A 21,401-nucleotide genomic window follows, 5' to 3' on the forward strand; every position below is an offset into this window, starting at 1 on the left:
ATTGCAAGGACTACTATACAAGGCCTTTAGGTTGGAAACCACTGAACACAGTCATTGAATATACATGTCTATGCATGATAATCGTGTGGGTTAGTCAGCAATTTAAATAAAATGATCTTTATATTCTTAATACTCCCATAAGGTAAGAGATGACACCTCATGTTTGTGGATTTATTTAAACTAAAGAACCTATCTGACTTCCGTTAAGATGGCGGTGTAGGTTCCATGCCAAAGCATCATGGGGGGATAAAGACAAAAAAAAGAAAGAAAGAAAGAAAGAAAGAAAGAAAGAAAGAAAGAAAGAAAGAAAGAAAGAAAGAAAAATACACACTTTTACTAAAAAGTGGGGTGTATAGAAAAGTGAAACAGCAGAGAAGAATTAGGAGAGGTCCAGAGCATCTACAGCCCACGCAGGCCAGCAGAAGCAGCTCCCGAGAACAGAGCAGCAGTCCAGGGACCCGGCCACACATAGTTGAACCAACAGCACAACAAAGAGGGACCCGACCAGGAGGGAAGCTAACTGAGACCAAAATCATCCCAAAAGATAACTGGGATTACACCCGGTCAGTACCTGCCTAATAAATCTGGTATATAGACCTGAACCAGAAGTGCTAATTGTACTCTCCATATCAGGATAAATTATATGTTAAATCGGATGGATATTCAAATTTGCCATTCTTAAATAAGCTGTATTTTGGGCTTGTTATTTGTTGCTTCCTGATTTATAGTGGCTTTGTTTACTCTTGTGTTATACATTAGGGAAGGGTCTCACCTGGTCAGAAGCTGAATTGGAACCCTCTACAGATGAGAAATCTTAACCTCCTTGTTGTCAGGATTAAGGGAGTAGATGAGGCACCACACAGCCTAAGGGACAGACAGAGGATCTGGTATTCATAATACCTAATCTTGGATAAATACTCTGTGCTGTATTTCATTGAAAGTGTACATTGTTTAGTTAAACTTTAGAAATTATCTATATTTGGTTCCACTTAGCCTAGTTGAATACTCTCATAGCAGGCAAACCCAACACCTAGGGTCACTTTTATAGATACTCTGAGAGTCTTGAGAGCCACACCTAGCACCTTAAGCTCCTACCTTGAAGATATATAACATCTGATTGATTTCTACATCTCATCATACTCAGCTAACTGGAAAATCCAAATATATAACACAAGAAACACCAAAAATCAAGACAATATAAATACACCAAACAGTATTAATGCGTCAGAAATGATTGACCTCCAGTGAGAACAAGTTAGAGGAAATGCCTGAGAAAGATTTCAAAAGTATGATTATAAATATGTTCGAAGAAATCAAAGGAAACAAAGAAGACACAGGATGCCAAATTAATGAAATAAAGAGGTCATTACTAGACATAAATAAGGAAATAGAAATAATAAAGAAAAAACCATTTAGAATTACTAACAATAAAGAACACAATGAAATAAAAAACTCTGTAGAAAATCTCACCAGTAGAGTGGATGAAGGAGAGGACAGAATATCTAAGCTAGAAGACCAGGAGGCAGATCTAATACAGTCCAACAAACAGAAAGTCAAACTAATAGAAAAGTATGAATGGGAATTTTAAGACATTCAGGACACTATGAAAAGATCAAACATAAGAATTAAGGGCATTGTAGAAGGAGAAGAATTTCACTCCAAATGTATAGTAGGCATCTTCAACAAAATCAAAGAAGAATACTTCCCCCAAATTGGGAAAGAGGTGCCAATGCAGATACAGGAATCCTTTAGAACACCAGCCAGAATAAATAAATAAATAAATAAATAAATAAATAAATAAATACATAAATAGATAAATAGATAAATAAATAAATAAAACAAACATGGAAAGAACCTCTCCTCGCAATATTATAATCAAACTACCAAACACATAAACCAAAGAAAACAATAGTGAAAGCAGTCAGAGAGAAAAATCAAGTTACCTACAAAGGTAAACCTATCAGGATTACAGCGGATTATTCAACACAAACTTTAAAAGCCAGAAGGGCATAGAGTGATGTATTCCAAGTCCTGAAAGATAACAACTGTCGACCAAGGTTACTTTATCCTGCAAGCTATCCTTTCAAATAGATGGAGAAATAAGGACATTCCAGGACAAAAGCAGGCCAAAGGAGTATTTGAAAACAAAACCAGCTCTACAGAAAATACTTAAAAGAATCCTCCATGCTGAAGAAAAAGAAAAGGCATTCTTCACAGAAATAAAATAAAAAAATCTAAAAATAATTTGTAATCACAAAACCTCAAATATCTAAAATAATACTGAGCAACATAAATAAGGCTGGTGGTATCACCATACCTGATTTTAACCTATACTTCAGAGCCATAGTAAGAAAAACAGCATGGCACTGGCAGAAAAGCAAACATGTAGATTAATGGAACAGAATAGAGGACCCAGATATAAGTCCAAGTAGCTATAGCCACCTGATATTTGATAAAAATGCCAAAAATATTCATTGGAGAAAAGACAGCCTCTTCAGCAAATGGTGTTGGGAAAACTGGATATGTTTCTGTAGAAGAATGAAAATAGATTCTTTTCACTCTCCATGCATAAGAATTAAGTCCAAATGGATTAAAGACCTTAACATCAGACCAGAAACTCTGAAACTGCTAGAGGAAAAAGTAGGGGAAACCCTTTAACATATTGGTCTTGGCAAAGACTTTCTGAATACAACCTCAATTGCTCAGGTAATAAAACTACAGATTAACCACTGGGATCTCATGAAATTACAAAGATTTTGCACTACAGAGGACACTGTGAATAAAGCAAAGTGTCAACCTACAGAATGGAAAAAAAATCTTTGCCAGCGATATATCTGATAGAGGATAAATATCTAGGATATACAAAAAAACTCAAAAAGTTAAATAATAAGAAATCAAAAAGACAATTAAAAAATGGGCTATGGAGCTAAATAGAGTTGTCAAAAGAAGAAATATGGATGGTGCATAAGCATCTAAAAAAATGTTCTACACCCCTAGTCATTAGGGAAATGCAAAATATAACTATATTGAGATTCCATCTCACTCCTGTCAGATTGGCTACCATCATGAAAACAAATGATCATAAATGCTGGCAGGGATGTGGAAAAAGAGGAACTCTTCTACACTGTTGGTGAGAATGCAATCTGGTCCAGCCATTGTGGACATCAGGGTGGAGGTTCCTAAAATAGCTAAAGATTGACCTACCATATGACCCAGCTATAGCACTCCAAGGCATATATCCTAAGGACTCATCTCATTTCCTTAGAAGTACATGCTCAACCATGTTTATTTATGCTCAATTCATAATGGCTGGGAAATGGAACCAGCCTAGATATCCCTCATCTGATGAGTAGATAATGAAGATATGGAACATTTATACTCAGTGGTAAAGAACAATGAAGTTATGAAATTTGCAGGAAAATGGAAGGATCTAGAAAGGATTATACTAAATGAGGTAACCCAGGTCCAGAAAGCCAAGCACCACATGTTCTCTCTCATATGTGCATCCTAGCTACAGATGATTGGGCTTCCATGTGAGAAGAAAAAATCTCAGTAGCAAGCTAAAAACGAGATACAAAGGGAAGCAAAAGGAAAGGAGGAGGGTACTTAATAGGTTGGTATTGTATACATGTAAATAGAAGAATAGATTAACAGGGTTGAAAAGGCCCAAAGTGAGGTCAGTGGAGGAGATTGAGTAAAGGTAATGTGGAGAGAGGGCTAATCAAAATCTAAGAGGATATAAATAAATCATATGGAATCCTCTGGTTTGGGACAATGGAACACCCAGGAGCTGTAGATTATTACTAGAAAATTTTCAGTGCCATGGATGGCATACCTTCCAGTGAGTTGTTGGCCAGGGAGATCCCTGATGCCTCCAAAATATTATAGGCCATTGCCGAGGCCCTTGGTTTCCCACCAGCAATAGATGGTAAGACCCTATTTCCAAAGACTCCACATACTTGGGCTGCAAGACCACTGAGAAATCCCGCTGTAACTGAGCTGATAACCTCCTCCATATAGGCCAGCTGACAGAAAGCTGGAAGAAGCCATTCTACATGCAGTTCAATGAGAGAAAGAGATATCACCAGTGAAGATACTCAACCGTGGACACTGCAAGCCTTATAATTTGCCAGCCAGGCCAAATGAGCCAATGGGTGCAATAGTGGCACCTCTGTCATGGTGGAAACCAACTGCCCTCCAATTGGCCTAAAAGCTTGATCCATGGGATGGAATACATCCCTGGCACTGAAAACTTAAAACAGAAGTATTCATGAGCCCTAGGGGTGTAACATCTGCTGATGTCTGGATACATGCATATACTATGATTATCAAACTGCCCAGTAAGCACTTCTCTTAATATTCATACCCTTATGTTAATGCTACTCTCACTTTGAGTAGTGAATTTTCTCTTTTCAGATGGCAGTGACCTTGGGACAACTCAGAAGGTATCATGGAGCTGGAAAGAAGTAACTAGAGTACCAAGCAAGTAACATCTCCATCACACCTTCCAAGGCTCTGGGTCTAATGTGGAAGAGGTGTCGAAAAGAATGTAAGAGCCAAAGGAAGGGTAGGACTCCTTACAACATGCTCCCGTCAGATATAATATGGCCTGGATATCCATGACCTCAGAGTGCCTGATACTACCTACACAAGACCATCATAAGAGGAGGAAAAGATGATGATGTCAAAATAAAAGAGAGACTGATTGAGATGGGGAACGGATATGATGGAGAATGGAATTTCAAACAGGGAAGTGGGGCGAGGGAGGGTATTACCATGGGATATTTTTTATAATCATGGAAAATGTTAATAAAATTTGAGGAAAAAAGTAGTTCCTATCTGAGAATTAGCTTCTTCAAGTATAAAATGGGGGCAATTTCTACCCACACAAAATTTGTCCAAGGTTTCAAATAATGTGCATGTCACCACATAAGTAACTGATACATTGAGAACTGGGAAGTGACATGCAGAAGTATATATGCTTCTTCATAAGAAATGAAACAGAGTTGTTCTGGTCCTGTTTATTCTTTAGAGCATCGGTGGTCTACATAGTCTGAAACAACCATGATTTCAAAGAACTTGGTTGGGAAGTAACGTAGTGTCAGAGAACTTTCCTGCCATGACAAGGGAATAGGTTCAATCATTATCCCAAGAAATAAGAAGGAAGGAGCAGAAGGAGGGAGGGAAAGAAGGAGGAAGAAAGAGAAAAAGAGAGGAAGTGGGCAATTAATTTTAACCCAGTGTAGTGATGAACATTTTTAATCCTAACACACAGGAAGTTGAGGCAGGAGAAAGGATAGAGAGAGGAAGGGAGGGATGATAAGAGGGAGCAAGAAAGAGATAGAGAGTTTATATGTAAAAAGAAATACCAATACTCTGAGTTAATGGTGACCAATAAAATGATAATGATCACCTTGTCTGAAACCACCAAAGCAGAAGCTAAAACAAGTGTTTTTAAATTTAAAGTTTTAATTAACTTACTTTAGTAAGTCACTGAGAGTGTGAAGCATTATTTTAATACAGAATTGATATGACCCAAACTTAAGAATACATTTTTTTGTATGAAACACTTTCAGATGAAGCAATTGAATACCTTATTTAAACAACATAAAAAACATTGTAATTTTGGCTGGAGAGATGACTTAGCTGTTAAGTGCTTGCCTGTGAAGCCTAAGAACCCCAGTTCAAGGCTCGATTCCCCAGGTCCCACATTAACCATATGCACAAGGGGGCACATGCATCTGGAGTTTATTTGCAGTGGCTGGAGGCCCTGGCACACCCATTCTCTCTCTATCTGCCTCTTTCTCTCTCTGTGTCCATTGCTTTCAAATAAAAATAAACAAAAAACTATTTTTAAAAGTTTAATTTTCTAATTTTACTCACTGTGGCTTTTAAATCACTAATTCACTATAGGAAACAATAGTTATGAAGCTTCCTCCAAGATATGCAGGTCTCAGGTAACCAGCATTATTAGGTTCAGTCATCCCATTGCTGATTATAACAGACAAAATTAAACTAATTTTCAAGTAGTACTTTGTGGTGTATTGAATCATTGTCTTCCAGAAAATAAGAGTCATATGATAAACTCTGAGGAAATGTGAATAGCTAACTCTAGAAGATTAGTAAAATGATAGGTACACTAAAAAAATTAAAACAAAACACATTTCAAAAGTTTAATGAAGATTTTTATAAAACTGAAACTTCAGTACTAAATACATGAGATCATATTTTTGTAACGTATATGACCTTGTACATTTAAATAATTATAGACTGCATGCTAGAAAATGCAATTAGTTTCATACTAATTTGAATATGTACAATGTAATTCAAGCATAATTGTGAAGTAGAGTTCACAGACATACTGTGCAGTCAAGCTGAACTCTATTCACTGTAGAGAGAGGCATGAATTTTCAGGGTACAAGTAGAATAAGCCAGCTTCCCTGGGGTCTCCCTCCAAAAGCAATAATGTGTTATGTGAGTGCTTCTTGCCTAGACAAAAAGCCTTTTGAGAACTGAGACAACCAAATTTTTTGATAATATTTAAAGCAATTTTAAGGATGAATTTAAAATAGCATGAGAAGAATTTTTTGGAAAATAATTATATTAAAATATCCTTGGTTTTCATTTGGTATATATTTACAAACATATTCACATATTGTTGAAAAAAATAATTATTTAAATTTAAGATAAACATTATAAAAATTATCATATATTGATTTAAAATATCTTGATAAATAGAATGATATAATTTAACATATCAAGAGCTATACCATGAAAATCCTCTTAAAACATTCTGGTTTTCAGTGTTTAAGTTGAGCTGTACTGCACAACAATTATGTTTCCTTTCCCAATAGCCCCCACTTTGGTAATCTGAAAATTATCTTTACTTAAATTGATTTTACTGCTTTTGATCTGAACTCTTACAGTTTCCTGTTTTATTCATTCATTCAATAAAATGAAACATTTTTCAAATCTGGGAGTCCTGTCATATAGAGACTGAGCAAATGTTACATTAAGCCACTAAAATAAGAAGTCCATGAAGCTAAATTATATGAAATGATCTTAATGTGACCTGTGAAAAAAAGAAAAGCAGGAAAAAGAGAAGAAAAGCAATTCTTTATTTTTATCCAAATATATCAGATTTCATAATTTTGTTAGTTTCAACAAAACTTGACCATATATCATTCAAACCAGAACATTATACGAGTGAAAGAGGGTGATACTAATAATTACACAGGTACAACAGGTGGAAACTGCAGTTTCCTAGGTAGATGGGGTTCTGTGCCCAACCTAAAAATAGGGGTTAAACTGCAAGTACATGCAGAAATCATACTTTCCCCACATATATGTGGAAAATATAAAGAATACCATTCACTTAGATGATGTATTTTGGCAACATTATTGTTTTCTCAATTCTCAACATTCAAGTATCTGCCCTACTATTAACCTAATCCCTAAGTGTTACTTTATTTAACCTAATTATTATTACCTCACAGAGTCATTGTTATCCTGTTTTAATTCTTTGAATTGAAACTATGACTACTGATGCTCTCTCATTTGTGTTTTGTTTGACTCCCCCTACTATCCTGCTGATACACAGTGTTCATTTTGAGCAGTTTTCTCTAAATATAGTCATGCCTAAATCACCAGGAACTAAGAAATGCCTAGTATATAGAAGGCATGCAAAATTTCTGTTAATGAATAAATACATTCAGAGAGTCAGCTTTTGGTTAGTCTTTATGGTACCAAAACCAAATTCAAAATGACTCTCCAAAGTACATTATGGCTCTTTTTTGGTTTTAAGGTGTTATACTAAATGATCTATTCAGTTTTTTTCACTGCTAAAGAATACACCATGTCCTCTGGACCCCTGTCTCTGTCTGCTACTGTCTCATACATTTCATCTAGCAAATTAGAACATTTAGTGGTCAAGGAGTAGGGCAACTGCTCTATTCACAGTGGATGGATGCTAAAAGTTGATCATTTTTCCAATAACCATTTCCTGGTATATATGTATGTATATATATGTATATATATATGTGTGTGTGTGTGTGTGTGTGTGTGTGTGTGTGTACATAAACACACACATACACACACACACACACACACAGAATTTGGTTGATACAGAGGTAGCCAGAAGGTGTTATTATAGTCAATGAAAGATTGTTGATGTAATAATTTGCCAATAATAAAATCATCACAGGATTGCTAAAACATAAGAAATGATGCAAGCCCAAGCCAGCAACCAGTGACTTACATATTAATTATAAGTGAATTCTTTTGAGCAGACTTAGATTGCAATGTTCAAAGAAATTTTACAGGTATTCCTATGACTTGTTTTCTTTTGATAAAGGGCACTTTCAAATTTTCACAGAAATCTCTGCATTCTAAATCATTATGTTGAAGGTGTAGTGCTCATCAAGGTTTTATTTTGCTAATACATCATAATTGTCTAATACTAAGATTAGTAAAGTAGTACTGCTAAAATTATTTGGAGATTCCAGGGATCCATGGCATCATAAAAATCTATATTTAACAACAAACAAACAAACAAAAAATCCTGTGTATGCTATATTGTCAATTCACCTACTCTTAATTTCTATCATGTCTGCCTAAACACTCATGCTGAATTATGAGTGATAGGACTAGTAGGTTTCCCGGGTGAGGAAAAAGTTTATCCTTTAACAAAAATTCTATAAATAAGAGAACAGCATAAGAAAGAGACACAGTTAGACATACATATTTTAAGCATACACATTTGACATCTGCTTCTTTGCACTGCCATTTCTCCTTGAAGATTAATTATTGGATTTTTCTTAGCAGACAAAAGTTCCAGAAAAAGAGTGCAATATTTGCAATTGGTTCCTTGAAACCCAGACCATTTACTAGGTTACTTCACACAGGCTTGACATTTTCAAATAAAACTTGGCAACTGGCTTATTACAATGACTTAATATTTGTTCAGCTCATATTTTCACTAGACTGTGTTGAAATCGAATTTGCAGATATTAGGTAGTCTAGGACAGGACTAATTATTGGTCTAAATTATAATATAATTATATATAATTATTGGACTAAAATTGGTCAGCTTTTACTTAGCCCAGATCCAACAACTTTGAAAATTCGTAAGTTTTGTAATATATTCCATATACTGGGATTCTCAAAAACTTACAAATTAAATACATAATAATTGTATTTCTGTAGGGCCATTAATAGCTAACTCTTCTGTGAATCATTCATGATGATATACATTTGAAAACCCTCTGTTACCTTAACAATAGAGAATATTAAATCAGATTTTAAAGGACAAATTATTTAAGGCTAAAATATTTGGTATTAATTAATGCCAGCAACCTTCCTACTCTAATAAAGTAAACATGCACAAGAATTACAACTCTGAACAAAACATTGCAATTTATATTAGATACATATGTATGTATGTGTATATATACTATTTATATGTGCATGTGGGTATATGTGTATGTATGTATGTATGCATGTATGTATACAGCTTTATCGCCCTGAATGCTATCCACTCATGTTTGGCTTAAATACATATATTAGAAATGGTGAGGAGAATATCTCCACTTCAAATATATATTTATATATTTTTCCAGAATATACAATATAAATATGCCATATATAAATCATGCCATAAAACTAAATGCAAAATTTGCACATTATTGCATGCTCGATGTGGTAATACATGCCCATTAATGACTGTTATGGTGTCCTTCCTTCAGAACTTTGTGTTCTCCATAAGAACAAAACTTGGTGATGAAGACTTCTCTCATATTTCTTAAGGAGGATTATCTCATTAGCCAAATAGTTGACTAATACTAAACCAAAACATTAAATAATGCCTAATAGAGTGTTTTGTTATGTGAAGCGATCAGAGTTCATTTTTCTTAATTTAGCTGGAAGATTTCCTTCCATCCTGGCTGGTCCTCCAGCCATTTTTTGAAGCTTTGGTGGCAAATCAGCCACAGACTGGCTCATGGGATCAGATAACATCTTAGCGGTTTTAGATACTAGTTTTTCTTCTGAATTACCAGGAACCGAACTTATTCGTTGTAGTTTCATGGGCAAATCACCTAAACTGTAGGCTTTTTCTGATGTCGTAGAACTCATCCTCAAGAGTTTTTTGGGAAAGTCTTCTCTTCCAGTAATTTTCTGCAGCTTTGATGGAAGTTTTGTGCTGATGTCATCTAGTCCATCTAAGCACTCTACAGAATTGTGTCTTTCCTTGCTGTTAGTTATGGCTGGTGCTATTAAAGGAGATGACATAAGAAGCATTTCCTCCTGCTCCTTCACACTGTAAGGTGGTGTGGGGACTTCAAATGTTGCATGAAACTGGGAGTAATCAACTTTAAAGAACCCTTCTTCTAAGGAAATCACAGGAAAAAAGCGATGACCCCAAAGAACTTCATCTTCAGTGTATGATGTTCGGGCTTGACAAGTCATCCCTGTAAGCAGAAGGAAAACCATTGATGAATTATGCATAGAAGAAGCACATGGAAAGACATTTAAATTCAGTTTGTTCACCAATTCATATGAGTAGACTAAACAGTACAATAGTCGGAGGTTTTGTTCTATGCAAAGGCTGTGCTAATCTACTTTCTCCTTGTAAAAATGCAAGTGCTGATGCAGCTCATATTCAAAATACTTATTGCATATTAACTATAAACCAAAGGGAAAAACCTATACAGAATAGCTACAAAAATATGTTTGTATTAGTAGATTGAAAACTGACTTATCTAATAACCACAATCATTTAGGAAGCAATATTATATATGAAATAAACATAATTTTCAACCAAAACTATAGCTCGGTATAAAATTAAGATACTTAACAGAGAATTGCCTCACTTGTATGTAAAGTGTGGAATACATTACCAGTCTCTTTCTGCAAGCATAAAATTATGTATGAATATTCATCACACATAGCATTAGTAGGCAAAGCTGGCCTTTAATAAATAAGAGATATTTACAAGTAAGTCAGACCTTCCAAGCAGGGTCAAAGAAAACTCTCCCAAATATCCACTCAAGGAATAAATGATGGAGCTATCTCTATGGTGGATAATGGTACATCACTGTGAAGGGTCTACCTTTTAGAACTAAAAAGCCAGAATGAATATCTGATCAAGTGTTAGTAATTTCAGTGGTAAAGTCAGCAACCTTGCCCAAATGATGTGTCAAGTTCCATTCCTGCTGGGAGAATTTCTGAAACTATATGCTGGATAGCAGATATATAAAACAACATAATATAAAACTTTACTACTTTGACATTATATCCTTGCACATAATTTATCTCACAGTACTTTGATTCAATCAATTTTGTACTCTGCAAAATATCACTCAGATTGAGAGCCTATAAAAGGAATCAAATTCTAAATATTATTTTTAAGATGAATTAAATGAACAAATTAGAATCACATAGTGTTTGTCTTGGAGGAGACAGAAGATAATTTTCTGTGGATAATAAAATCCACTACTTACTATATCCATACTACTTTACTATAGGACTCCAATTATAGGCTATTAACATCTAAAATAACAGCTGAATTAAAAATCTTCCCATCAAAATAATTAAGTACAGTCTAAATGAATAATGCTAGTCTTCCTTTTTTCATTTCAATTACTTACATAGCATAAATCTTTTTTCTATTGTTTTAAAGCCCAGAATGGTTTGGATAAAGGAGTATTCTGTCTTTGGGAACTGAATAATAATCATACTAACAATAATTAGAGAGAATGAGGATAAAATGTTTCATTTTAAATGTTACATTGAAGAAAATTACATTATTCATTGAATTCCTCCATACTCCTGAGATATGAACATTATTTTGTATCTCACCAGGGCATTAGTTTTCATCTCAGGCCATATTTCATAAGAAACTAAAAATTAAAAATAATTCAGAAAATAAAACCCTATCTCATGATAAGTACTGGGCTAGATGATCTTTCCTGGTCTGCAGTATATGCCTGTTAAAAAGATATTTGTCTATTCATTTTAAAGGTAAGTGTCTGAAGAGACAATCACCTAAAACTTTGCTTCTTGAAAAAGGAAGAGAAAAAACAAAAGGCAATGTTTATGTGCATCTCTTGTCTTTTTATGTTTGTTATGTGAGTCTGTCAAAGACCCTCTCAGGCAGGAAATAATAGTTTTTAAACTTTCTTCTAGAGAAACGTAGCTTATCAAGTACATATGAAATATTTTCTAAGATTCTTAGCAAATAGTATGACTAAATAAAGATAAATCTTGTGCTGAAAATAAATAAATAAAAATAAAGGTAAGTGCTCAAAGAAATTAAGTCTGTACCTTTCTTGAGCTTAAATGTAGGAAGCTGTAGAAAAAATGTTAGCATGAGTTATAATCTATCTCTATGTTGCAATAAAACTGTAGAAAAAAAGATGCCATGATTTATAATCTATCTTCCCTGTGCCATGTTGTCTTTAATATTTCTGTTAGGAACCCAGTTCTAAATAATTATTACATTAGCATTCCATTGTGTAAACCACAATACCTATTAATATTATGGAAGCTATATTCCCTATACGTTCATATGTGAAGATAATTATATTAGTCTAAAAGGTTACTTGTATGGTTTTAGACACATACTAAGTATTATTTCCATTTTCAATTATCTACTCTTACAAAATAGTTCCTAGGAAAAAAGTAAACTCCCACTTAACAAGAAAAGACAAAAAAAATTACTTTCCTGATACATTTGTATCCTTATACTTTGAAAAAAGGTAAAGATATATAAAACAACATAATATAAATAGTCCATGTTCCTATTCACTGAGATATTAAGTAATAAGTAGTTAAGTTATAGTATTTTCTTAAGCAAATTTTAATTAACTTATTTTAAAAACTAGAAATCTTCTTACTGGATCATCAATTAACCTTAAGAATTCAGCAGAATTACCTCAAGTTGAGGCACTTGCTCAACATACAACATAAGTTTGTATAAAAACTTTAAAGCATAATGTAAATGCAGGTATGTGTCGTATTAAATTCAGATTTTGTCACTTATTTCTAAGAATATGAGTAAGGACTAAAATCATCTTTCTTGAGGGCATGCAGATAAAATAGTCATCATTATTGAAATAAAGCCTCTGCTATACAGAACTTGACTGCCCATTGTTTTTCTGTGTTATAACATACAGAAATTATTTTTGGTCCTATAGTTCTATCATAGTCAATAACATTGTGCCTAACTTCTGGGAGTACCACAAGATCTTTAGTCAAGAGAAACAATGGGCAAGAGCTGAGTTAGTGTTAGCCTTATTGTTTAATTACGGATATGGAACAATGACCCCATTATCATTCTCACTTGAAAAGGTTCCAAACTCTTCTTCTACTGAACAATAAATTATGGTGAAGAGATGAAATTAAAGCAGTGTTAATTGCAGAATGCAATACAGAAATTGTCAAAAATAAAGAGGTTATTCTACATTGCTTCTACAATTTTAAATAGATTCAGTGGTGCTGGAATAAAGTATATTAGATAACATAATAAAGGATATTAGACAATAAAATTTATTCTTTTAAATCTAAGAATCAATGCATGGAACAAATCTTTTTTTTTTTTTTCCAAAATGTTTTTCCTCTGAAGATGCAGAAGTCCCAGCTATTTCCAGTAGCAGCATCTGCTGCTCTGCCAGTTTCCACAGAGACAAGCTCGTGTTGATTTTCACCACATTTGTTCCAGTCTGGAATCTGGTTAAAACATGCAAACAGTCATCTTGCCAAAGAAGAGGTGCAGTCAAATAGTACCCTTTGAACAACGGTGTTCACCTGCATTTACTTTAAGTTGGTGGTATTTTTAGTCATGAATCTAAGAATGGTTTATTTAAAAATAATTTGAATCTAACAAGAAATGACAAAATAAAACATTCTAGAATGAAGGATGCTATATACATGCACATTCTTAGAGAATACAATTATATCTTCTTTAAAAATTCTCAATTTAAATATGATTTTATTTTTTGAATACCACTTTCAGATAGATTTTGCAAAATAAACATTCTCAATTATATTTTAGCTCATTGTCTAAATGAAAGATATGAAAGATTAGAAGTCATAGATTTTTAGCCCAATGTGATGGCACGCACCTTTAGTCCCAGCACTCAGGAGGCAGAGGTAGGAGGATTGCTATGAAGGCAAGGCCAGTCTGAGACTACATAGGGAACTCCAATTCAGCCTGGGCTAGAGTGAGACCCAGCATCAAAAAGCCAAAACAAGAAAAAAGGAAAAAAAAAAAAAAGAAGAAGAAGCCATGGACATTTTTATTATCCAAATCTAAAGCTTTGGCATTATTATTCATATATTAATTTCAAGTTAATAAGAACCTGATGTGAAATCATATTTAAAAACTATTGTGTTCATTGATTGGGAAAGCCAGACACTTGAAAACTTACATCTAATATAAATTTGACAATGATACAAGAATAGCAAACAAAGGTTAGTATGCTGGAGATTGTTTTTGTATCATTGAATGATGTTATAATGGATTTGAATACACTATTGAAAGCCTTAAAATAAAACTGTATATTCTCTCCTGCCATGAGGAATATGTAGGAAGAAAATGTTGAGAAACCCTAAAAGAGGGGAATACACATGATGTACTTTTCCTCCGTTTCAAAAATATTTGAATGCTTAAAGCTGACAAAATATTTATATCCACTTAATGTTTAAATTTCATTTTGTGTATCATCAATATGGATCAAATTGCCAATGCGTTAAAATATCCGACTTACATCATTCCTATTACAAAATTTCAGGAAGAATAGGAAATGTAAATGACTCCCATGGAAGGATGAGAACAGCAGTCATTCTTGAGCACTGCCTAAACCAACAGATTTCCGTGGCTGGCTTCTACTTTCAAACACAATAGAGTTATGAGAGAAGGCCATGCTGCCTCTATTTATCAAAGATAAGGAAGACCGAGAGAACTCGAGCTAACTTTCTTAGCTGGGTGGTGAAATTGGCAGCCAGACTTGCACACCCTTCAATTACATAAAGTTGTTGCCTCACATATGCCAGTGTGCTGTGAGAAGAAATAATTTCATAGAGTAGAATAAGAACCCCACCTTCTTTTCCAGTGGATACCACATACTTGCTTCTCACTAGCAGTATGTACAGGTGAGAAAACATCTGCATGCCTGTGTTCATGACAGATGTCATAGCATTTTAAGTGCACTAATGATCAAAACTCTGTTTAAAATTAAATTTTACAACATTTTATCTCATTTTCCCTTTCATTTAATATTTTTTTAGTTCTTTTCTGTGGCTCCTGATTATTCTGTAGGAAACACCTCAAGATAGCCACTGGGGTTCAGCAATTGTCATGTGTTTTTTTTTTTTAATGGGAAGGAACAGAGATATGATTTTTATTTTTAATTTAATATTCTTCTAATGCTAAACAGCAAATTTATTTCAGTTAAGCATGTACTTGTGCATAGAGAACTATGTGTCAAGTACTCCAAGAATTTTTTACATGGCTCTAATCCTCATAATACTTTCAGGAAGTAGCTGTTACCCCTTTCCATTTTCTAGAAGGAAAACTAAGCCACAAACAGTTTAAAAATAGTGAGATTAAGAGAGGGGTGAAGCTAGAATTTGGGCTTATGGAACTAATCCTGGGTCACTAGGACACACCATCTCTCCACCAATTGTACTATGTAGTACACAAAAGAATAATACAGAGGTTAACCATTAGGAGTATATTCAATGAACATTTAAATTACCATGTCAACTTATGAGCACAAAAGTATGAAATTTGTAATTTTCTGTCCAAGAAAATCCAATTTGACCCAATAAAGACAGAAATAAAATATAAAGAAAATGATAATTTCTTTGAAGAAAAACACCACGTTGCTTTGGAATCATTGCTTTTGTGCCCCAAAATCCTGTGCCCACATCCCCATTCATTCTCTTAGCAAGGAAACTTAAAAAGTGCCTTTTATTTCCCTTGGAACTTCAGCTCTACTATTCTCTAAAAATCAAAATAATAACATTAATGGCATTTATGCTCTATGACTATGAGAGTAGTCTCACAACTATTTACAATATGTTCAGAAATGGCTAAATAAATATTAAATATTATGTGTATTTTAGCTTTTATAGTATATATACAATATTAAAAACAAAAATATCAATGAATTTTAATAATTAAAATAACAAATAGATTACCTTTAACTAGTAACAATATAAGTTGTTGGCTTACACTCCTCGGGCTATTGATTAAAATAGATAATCATTAATGGTTGATCAAATACAAGCCATATTGTGCCACATTATTTCCTTATATTGTCATAAAAACACTGTAAATGAGATGCTTTTACTGCCACAGTTCATGAAGAATCTTGGACCTTGGAAAATTCCAGTAGCAGAATAAAATACAAAATGCACATTGGCCCCTTATGTTTATAAGCTAAACTTAATAACTTTCCTACCTCATAGGGTTCTTAGTGATAGTGTACTGGGATCTGGTTAAAAAATATTAGAAGTTAATATTCTTTTATAATATATGCATATGTGTGTATGTGTAGGTAGAGGTTATAGTTTATGGATTAGATAAATTGTACAATGTTCTCCTCTTGGAGTAACCAAGCCTTGAGGTGTGTCTTCAATTTTGTGAACTGTGATTATACAGTCACAACAGATATTCTAATGTGTAAAGGAAACAGGTCATGTCAGCCCTAGAAGCCACTTGCATAGAGATTAAATTGTGGGTTTTAATGCCAGATTCATCTAACACCAAACATGGTATTATAGTCAACTGTTTGTAATGTGTAACTTTAAAAAGCTGCAAAATTGTTTTTATTACCTTTTTGTTCATGTGTATGAGTGTGTGTGTGTGTGTGTGTGTGTGCATGTGTGTGAGTGCATGCACACATACACCATGGTGTAGAAGTGGGAGGATCAGAGAAAAATCCCAACTGTTAATCTTCATCATTCTCCTTGTTCCAGCCAGAGCCTCTTATTCTTCCCTCCTGCATACATCAGGCTGGAGAGCCACCAGCTTCTAGGACTCTAATGTCTCCACTTCTCTTCTCGTCATAGGGGTCTGGGACTACAGATGCTCACTACTGCCTCGGGCTTTATGTGTGTTCTCAAGATCTGAATTCAGGTGTTTTACATTTGCACAGCAAATGCTTTACCTACTGAGACATCCTCCCAGCCCTTCTGCTTTATATTGTCTGTAAATTGGGGCTCACCCTTCTGATTAACCACGGATATTGGGAGGTAAAAATAGACTCAAGAAGTATATATAAATTTCTGGTGCAAGCCTTGGTCATTTCCTTCACAAGAGTACCTGAATACAGCCTATAAGGCTACAAGCTTCACACACACACACACACACACACGCACACATAGAGAGGAAAGTTTTAATCAAAAGATATGTTAACTTTAATCTTTAAATTTATCTTTATTTTTCTTCAAACTGGAAGTCATTTTATAATAGAATCAGCTAAAAGCTAAGTGTGAAGAGTAGAATGTATATTACAGAAAAATTTTCTAGTCCACCCTACATATTGCTCTGAAGATTACTGATTAAATTCTGCTATTGTTTCCTAAGGTGATTCCAAAATTTCCCCATCCCCTGAGATGTAATATCTGAGAGCTTACTAGGCATTCTCTTCATGCTCTCTACTGTATTCCTATGAGCTGAACCAAATTCAAACCATAAACTTTGTGAAGATGGTGATGTATTAGATCTTGTTCATATAACACTATGTGTTCAATCATTCAATAACACTGTGGTTATTGGCAGCTGGCTTTTCTGGAGTATTGGCTGTAAAGCCACTAAGAATACATAGATTGATTAGAGAAACTGAAGTTTTCAAAGAGACAAAAGCCATTTAAAGTTCAATGTTTTTCTCCCAAACAGAGTTTTAATGAGAAGTTGTAGTTTTAGGCATGCATTTAGTCCAATATTATCTTATTTACAAGCATATGGTCTTACAATGTGCTCTCAGATATCAGTTCACCACTATTGCTCAAGTAAGCCCAAAGAATTGTAGACACTTTTTTTTTTTTTAGTAAAGGAACAAACATAATTAGATTTACTAGGAAATAAAGATTCAAAAAAAAAAATAAAAACCACTCAGCTACAGATATTTCCAATACGCTTTATATTTCTATGTTACTAAAACAAAAGTAAAAGCAGATTTTTTTTTTTTTCCTTTTTTGGTTTGGCTTATTGAGGTAGGGTCTCGCTCTAGCCCAAGCCAACCTGGAATTCACTATATAGTCTGAGGGTAGCCTCAAACTCACGGTGATCCTCCTACCTTTGCCTCCCAAGTGCTGGGATTAAAGGCAGGCACTGCTCGGATTAAAGGCATGCACCACCACGCACAGTTCAAAAATAGATTTTTAACAATGATCAACATCTTAAATTTCTATGTTTTCAGAATAAAATGTAAGTACAGATGCTAGTGGTTAATGCTAGGCATATAACATCCAGAGAATCCATGCTGGAATCATCAAAGTATGTAAGGTAATAGTAAAAGGAAGAACAAAGTCAGGGGATGTATACTCAATATATTTTTATTTTATTTTTATTTATTTGACAGAGAAAGAGGGGAATAAGAGAGAGAGAGAGAGAATGAGTGGGCATGCCAGGGCCTCCAACCACTGCAAACAAACTCCAGAAGCATGTGCCCCCTTCTGCATCTGGCTAATGTTGGTCCTAGGGAATCGAACCTGGGTCCTTTGGCTTTGCAGGCAAATGCCTTAACCTCCAGCCCTGATATTTTTCCAATAGGAAAAATTCACTATTCATAAAACATGATATTTTATAACAATCATCTGAACTTTAACTGCTATAAAATATGGGTGATAGAAAAGGAAAATAATATCTAATTCATAACATTATTGTATGAATAACTGTAATAATCTATTGATAGGCCTACTATTAGCTAGTAAATAATAAATGTTGGATTACTGGAAATTATCCCAATATTAATATTATTTCAGTTCCCATTAATTGAGAGGTCAACTTTATATGTTTCATGAACTGTTTAGTAATTAGATCACTTCCCAGAATCTGCTCTAAACAAATGAAATAATTTCCCCCTTGTTAATCTACAGTGGTTTTAGTGCATTGTGCCCACAGTAATGTGGAGACTGAAGAAGCACATACACAGTAGGAACTGAGTCAACCTCATGCCCTGAAAACTGCAAACACTAGAACAGCCACTGTTTCTTCTACAGTATAGTCAATACCATCGATACCTACACTCTTTAGAAGGCATTGCCTCCGGCAATTCATTTGCATTTCCTAGGGAAGCACTACAAAATTTTCCAAATTTATTTTCAACTAATCTTCATTCACTAAATTTCACAGCAGAAATTCTCCACTATTAGCCTACCTGTTTTGGCTCTCTCTTCATAGTACCTATTAAAATGGTTCTTGGGCTGGAGAGACAGCTTAGCAGTTAAGGCACTTGCCTGTGAAGCCTAAGGACCCACAAGGTGATTCCCCAGTAGCCCATGTAACCCAGATGCCCAAGGTGGTGCATGCATCTGGAATTTTTTGACAGTGGCCGGGTCCCTTGTGTTCCTGTTTTCTCTATGACACCCTCTCTCTCAAATACATAAATAAAATATTTTAAAAGAAAGGAAAAGAGAGATTCTTTTCATGACCTATTTTATAATCAAAATAACAGCTACCTAAATCCATGCATGTTTTTATTTTCTAACAAGAAATAATTTAGTTTCCAAAACATTTGCATTGTGTAAAATTGCATTGTATAAAGTAATAATGTTGCTGTTAGAGAATGCCCCACAGTATGAGACTGGAAGAATAGAATAAAAGATTATTTTCCACAAAGAATAAATTTTTTATCTTTAGAAATTGCAAATGAATTATATTTCTGATGAAAAAAAGGGAAAAATTGAAAAATGAAGTAAAAGCCTTTGAAATACTACCAAAAGCAATAACACACAGGTGAAGTTTTCCAAAAGGTTACATAAAAACTACATTAATTAGGGCTGGAGAGATGGCTTAGCGGTTAAGCGCTTGCCTGTGTAGCCGAAAGACCCTGGTTCGAGGCTCGATTCCCCAGGACCCACGTTAGCCAGATGCACAAGGGGGTACACGCATCTGGAATTCGTCTGCAGTGGCTGGAATCCCTGGCATGCCCATTCTCTCTTTCTCTCTCTCTCTGCCTCTTTCTCTGTCTGTCACTCTCAAATAAATAAATAAAAATAAACCAAATTTTTTTTAAAACTACAGTAATTAGAAGAAACATTAATCCTCATTTTTAAAGATATTCCTACAACTTTGCTTAACAGTGTCATGTCTTGAGATATGAATCTCACATAAAATAAATTAGTGAAACCTAACTATGCACATATCCAAGTTTAAATTTATTAAACAGCTGCTTTCTCCCAGGCATTCTTCCAGGGGCTTGGTTACATGGAACTATAGCTATGAAGATCAACCTATAAAAACACTGAAGAAAGAAATTGAGGAGGTCATGAGAAAGTGGAAAGACCTCCCATGTTCATGGATTGGAAGAATTAACCTAGTGAAAATGGCTATCCTATCAAAGCATTATACAGATTTAATGCAATTCAAATTACAATCCCAGGGATGTTTATCATGGATATATAAATTGTGTCTCAAATCTATATGGAAAAATAGAAGGCCTTGGATAGCCACAATATCCTCAACCACAGAAATACATCTACAGGTATTACCATACTTGATTTTAAAATATACTACAAAGCCATAGTACCTAAAGCAGCATGGAACTGGCACAAAACAAACACCCAGATCAATGGAATAGAATGGAAACCCTATGTATAAATCCAAGCAAATATCAACCTGATCATTGACAAAGGGACCTAAAACTACATACTGGAGAAAAGAGAACCTTCAACAAATGGTGCTAGAGAAATTGGATAACCACCTGTAGAAGACTGAAATTAGACTGACTTCTCTCATCCTGCACAAAAGTCAACTATAAATGGATTAAAACAACTAGAAGAAATCAAAACAGGGAGAACACTTCATGATATAGGTATAGAGAAAGACTTCTTGGCTAAAAGCTTAGTAGCACAGAAAATTAGATCAACACTCAAACTCTGAGACTTCATTAAGATAAAAACAAACAAACAAACAAACAAACAAAAACTACTATATAGGGAAACAAACCAGCAGCAGAGTAAATAGATAGCTCACATAATTGGAGAAAATCTTTACCAGCTACACTTCCAAGAAAGGTCTAATATCTACAATTTACAAAAATCTCAACAATAAAAACATCAAACAACACAATCAAAAAATGGCATAGAAGTTTCTCCTATCATTTTTATAAACAATTTTATTTATTTATTTGAGAAAGATAAAGGCAAAGAGGCAGAAAGAAAGAGAGTGAGTA

General features: G+C 34.3%; 1 protein-coding gene across 2 annotated transcripts in view; it reads right to left on the reverse strand.

Annotated features, from left to right (window-relative positions):
* Positions 1-7,096: 7,096 nt before the first annotated feature.
* Kcnj3 (potassium inwardly rectifying channel subfamily J member 3) overlaps positions 7,097-21,401 on the reverse strand; it is a 169,403-nt gene continuing 155,098 nt past the window's right edge. For both annotated transcript variants that reach the window (XM_045146679.1, XM_004651849.3), the window contains exon 3: positions 7,097-10,466. In XM_045146679.1, coding sequence (XP_045002614.1) covers positions 9,880-10,466 — 587 coding nt within the window. In that variant the 3' untranslated portion in view covers positions 7,097-9,879. The remainder of the gene's footprint in view (positions 10,467-21,401) is intronic.

Source organism: Jaculus jaculus, chromosome 4, assembly GCF_020740685.1.
Source record: "Jaculus jaculus isolate mJacJac1 chromosome 4, mJacJac1.mat.Y.cur, whole genome shotgun sequence".
Taxonomy (NCBI): domain Eukaryota; kingdom Metazoa; phylum Chordata; class Mammalia; order Rodentia; family Dipodidae; genus Jaculus; species Jaculus jaculus.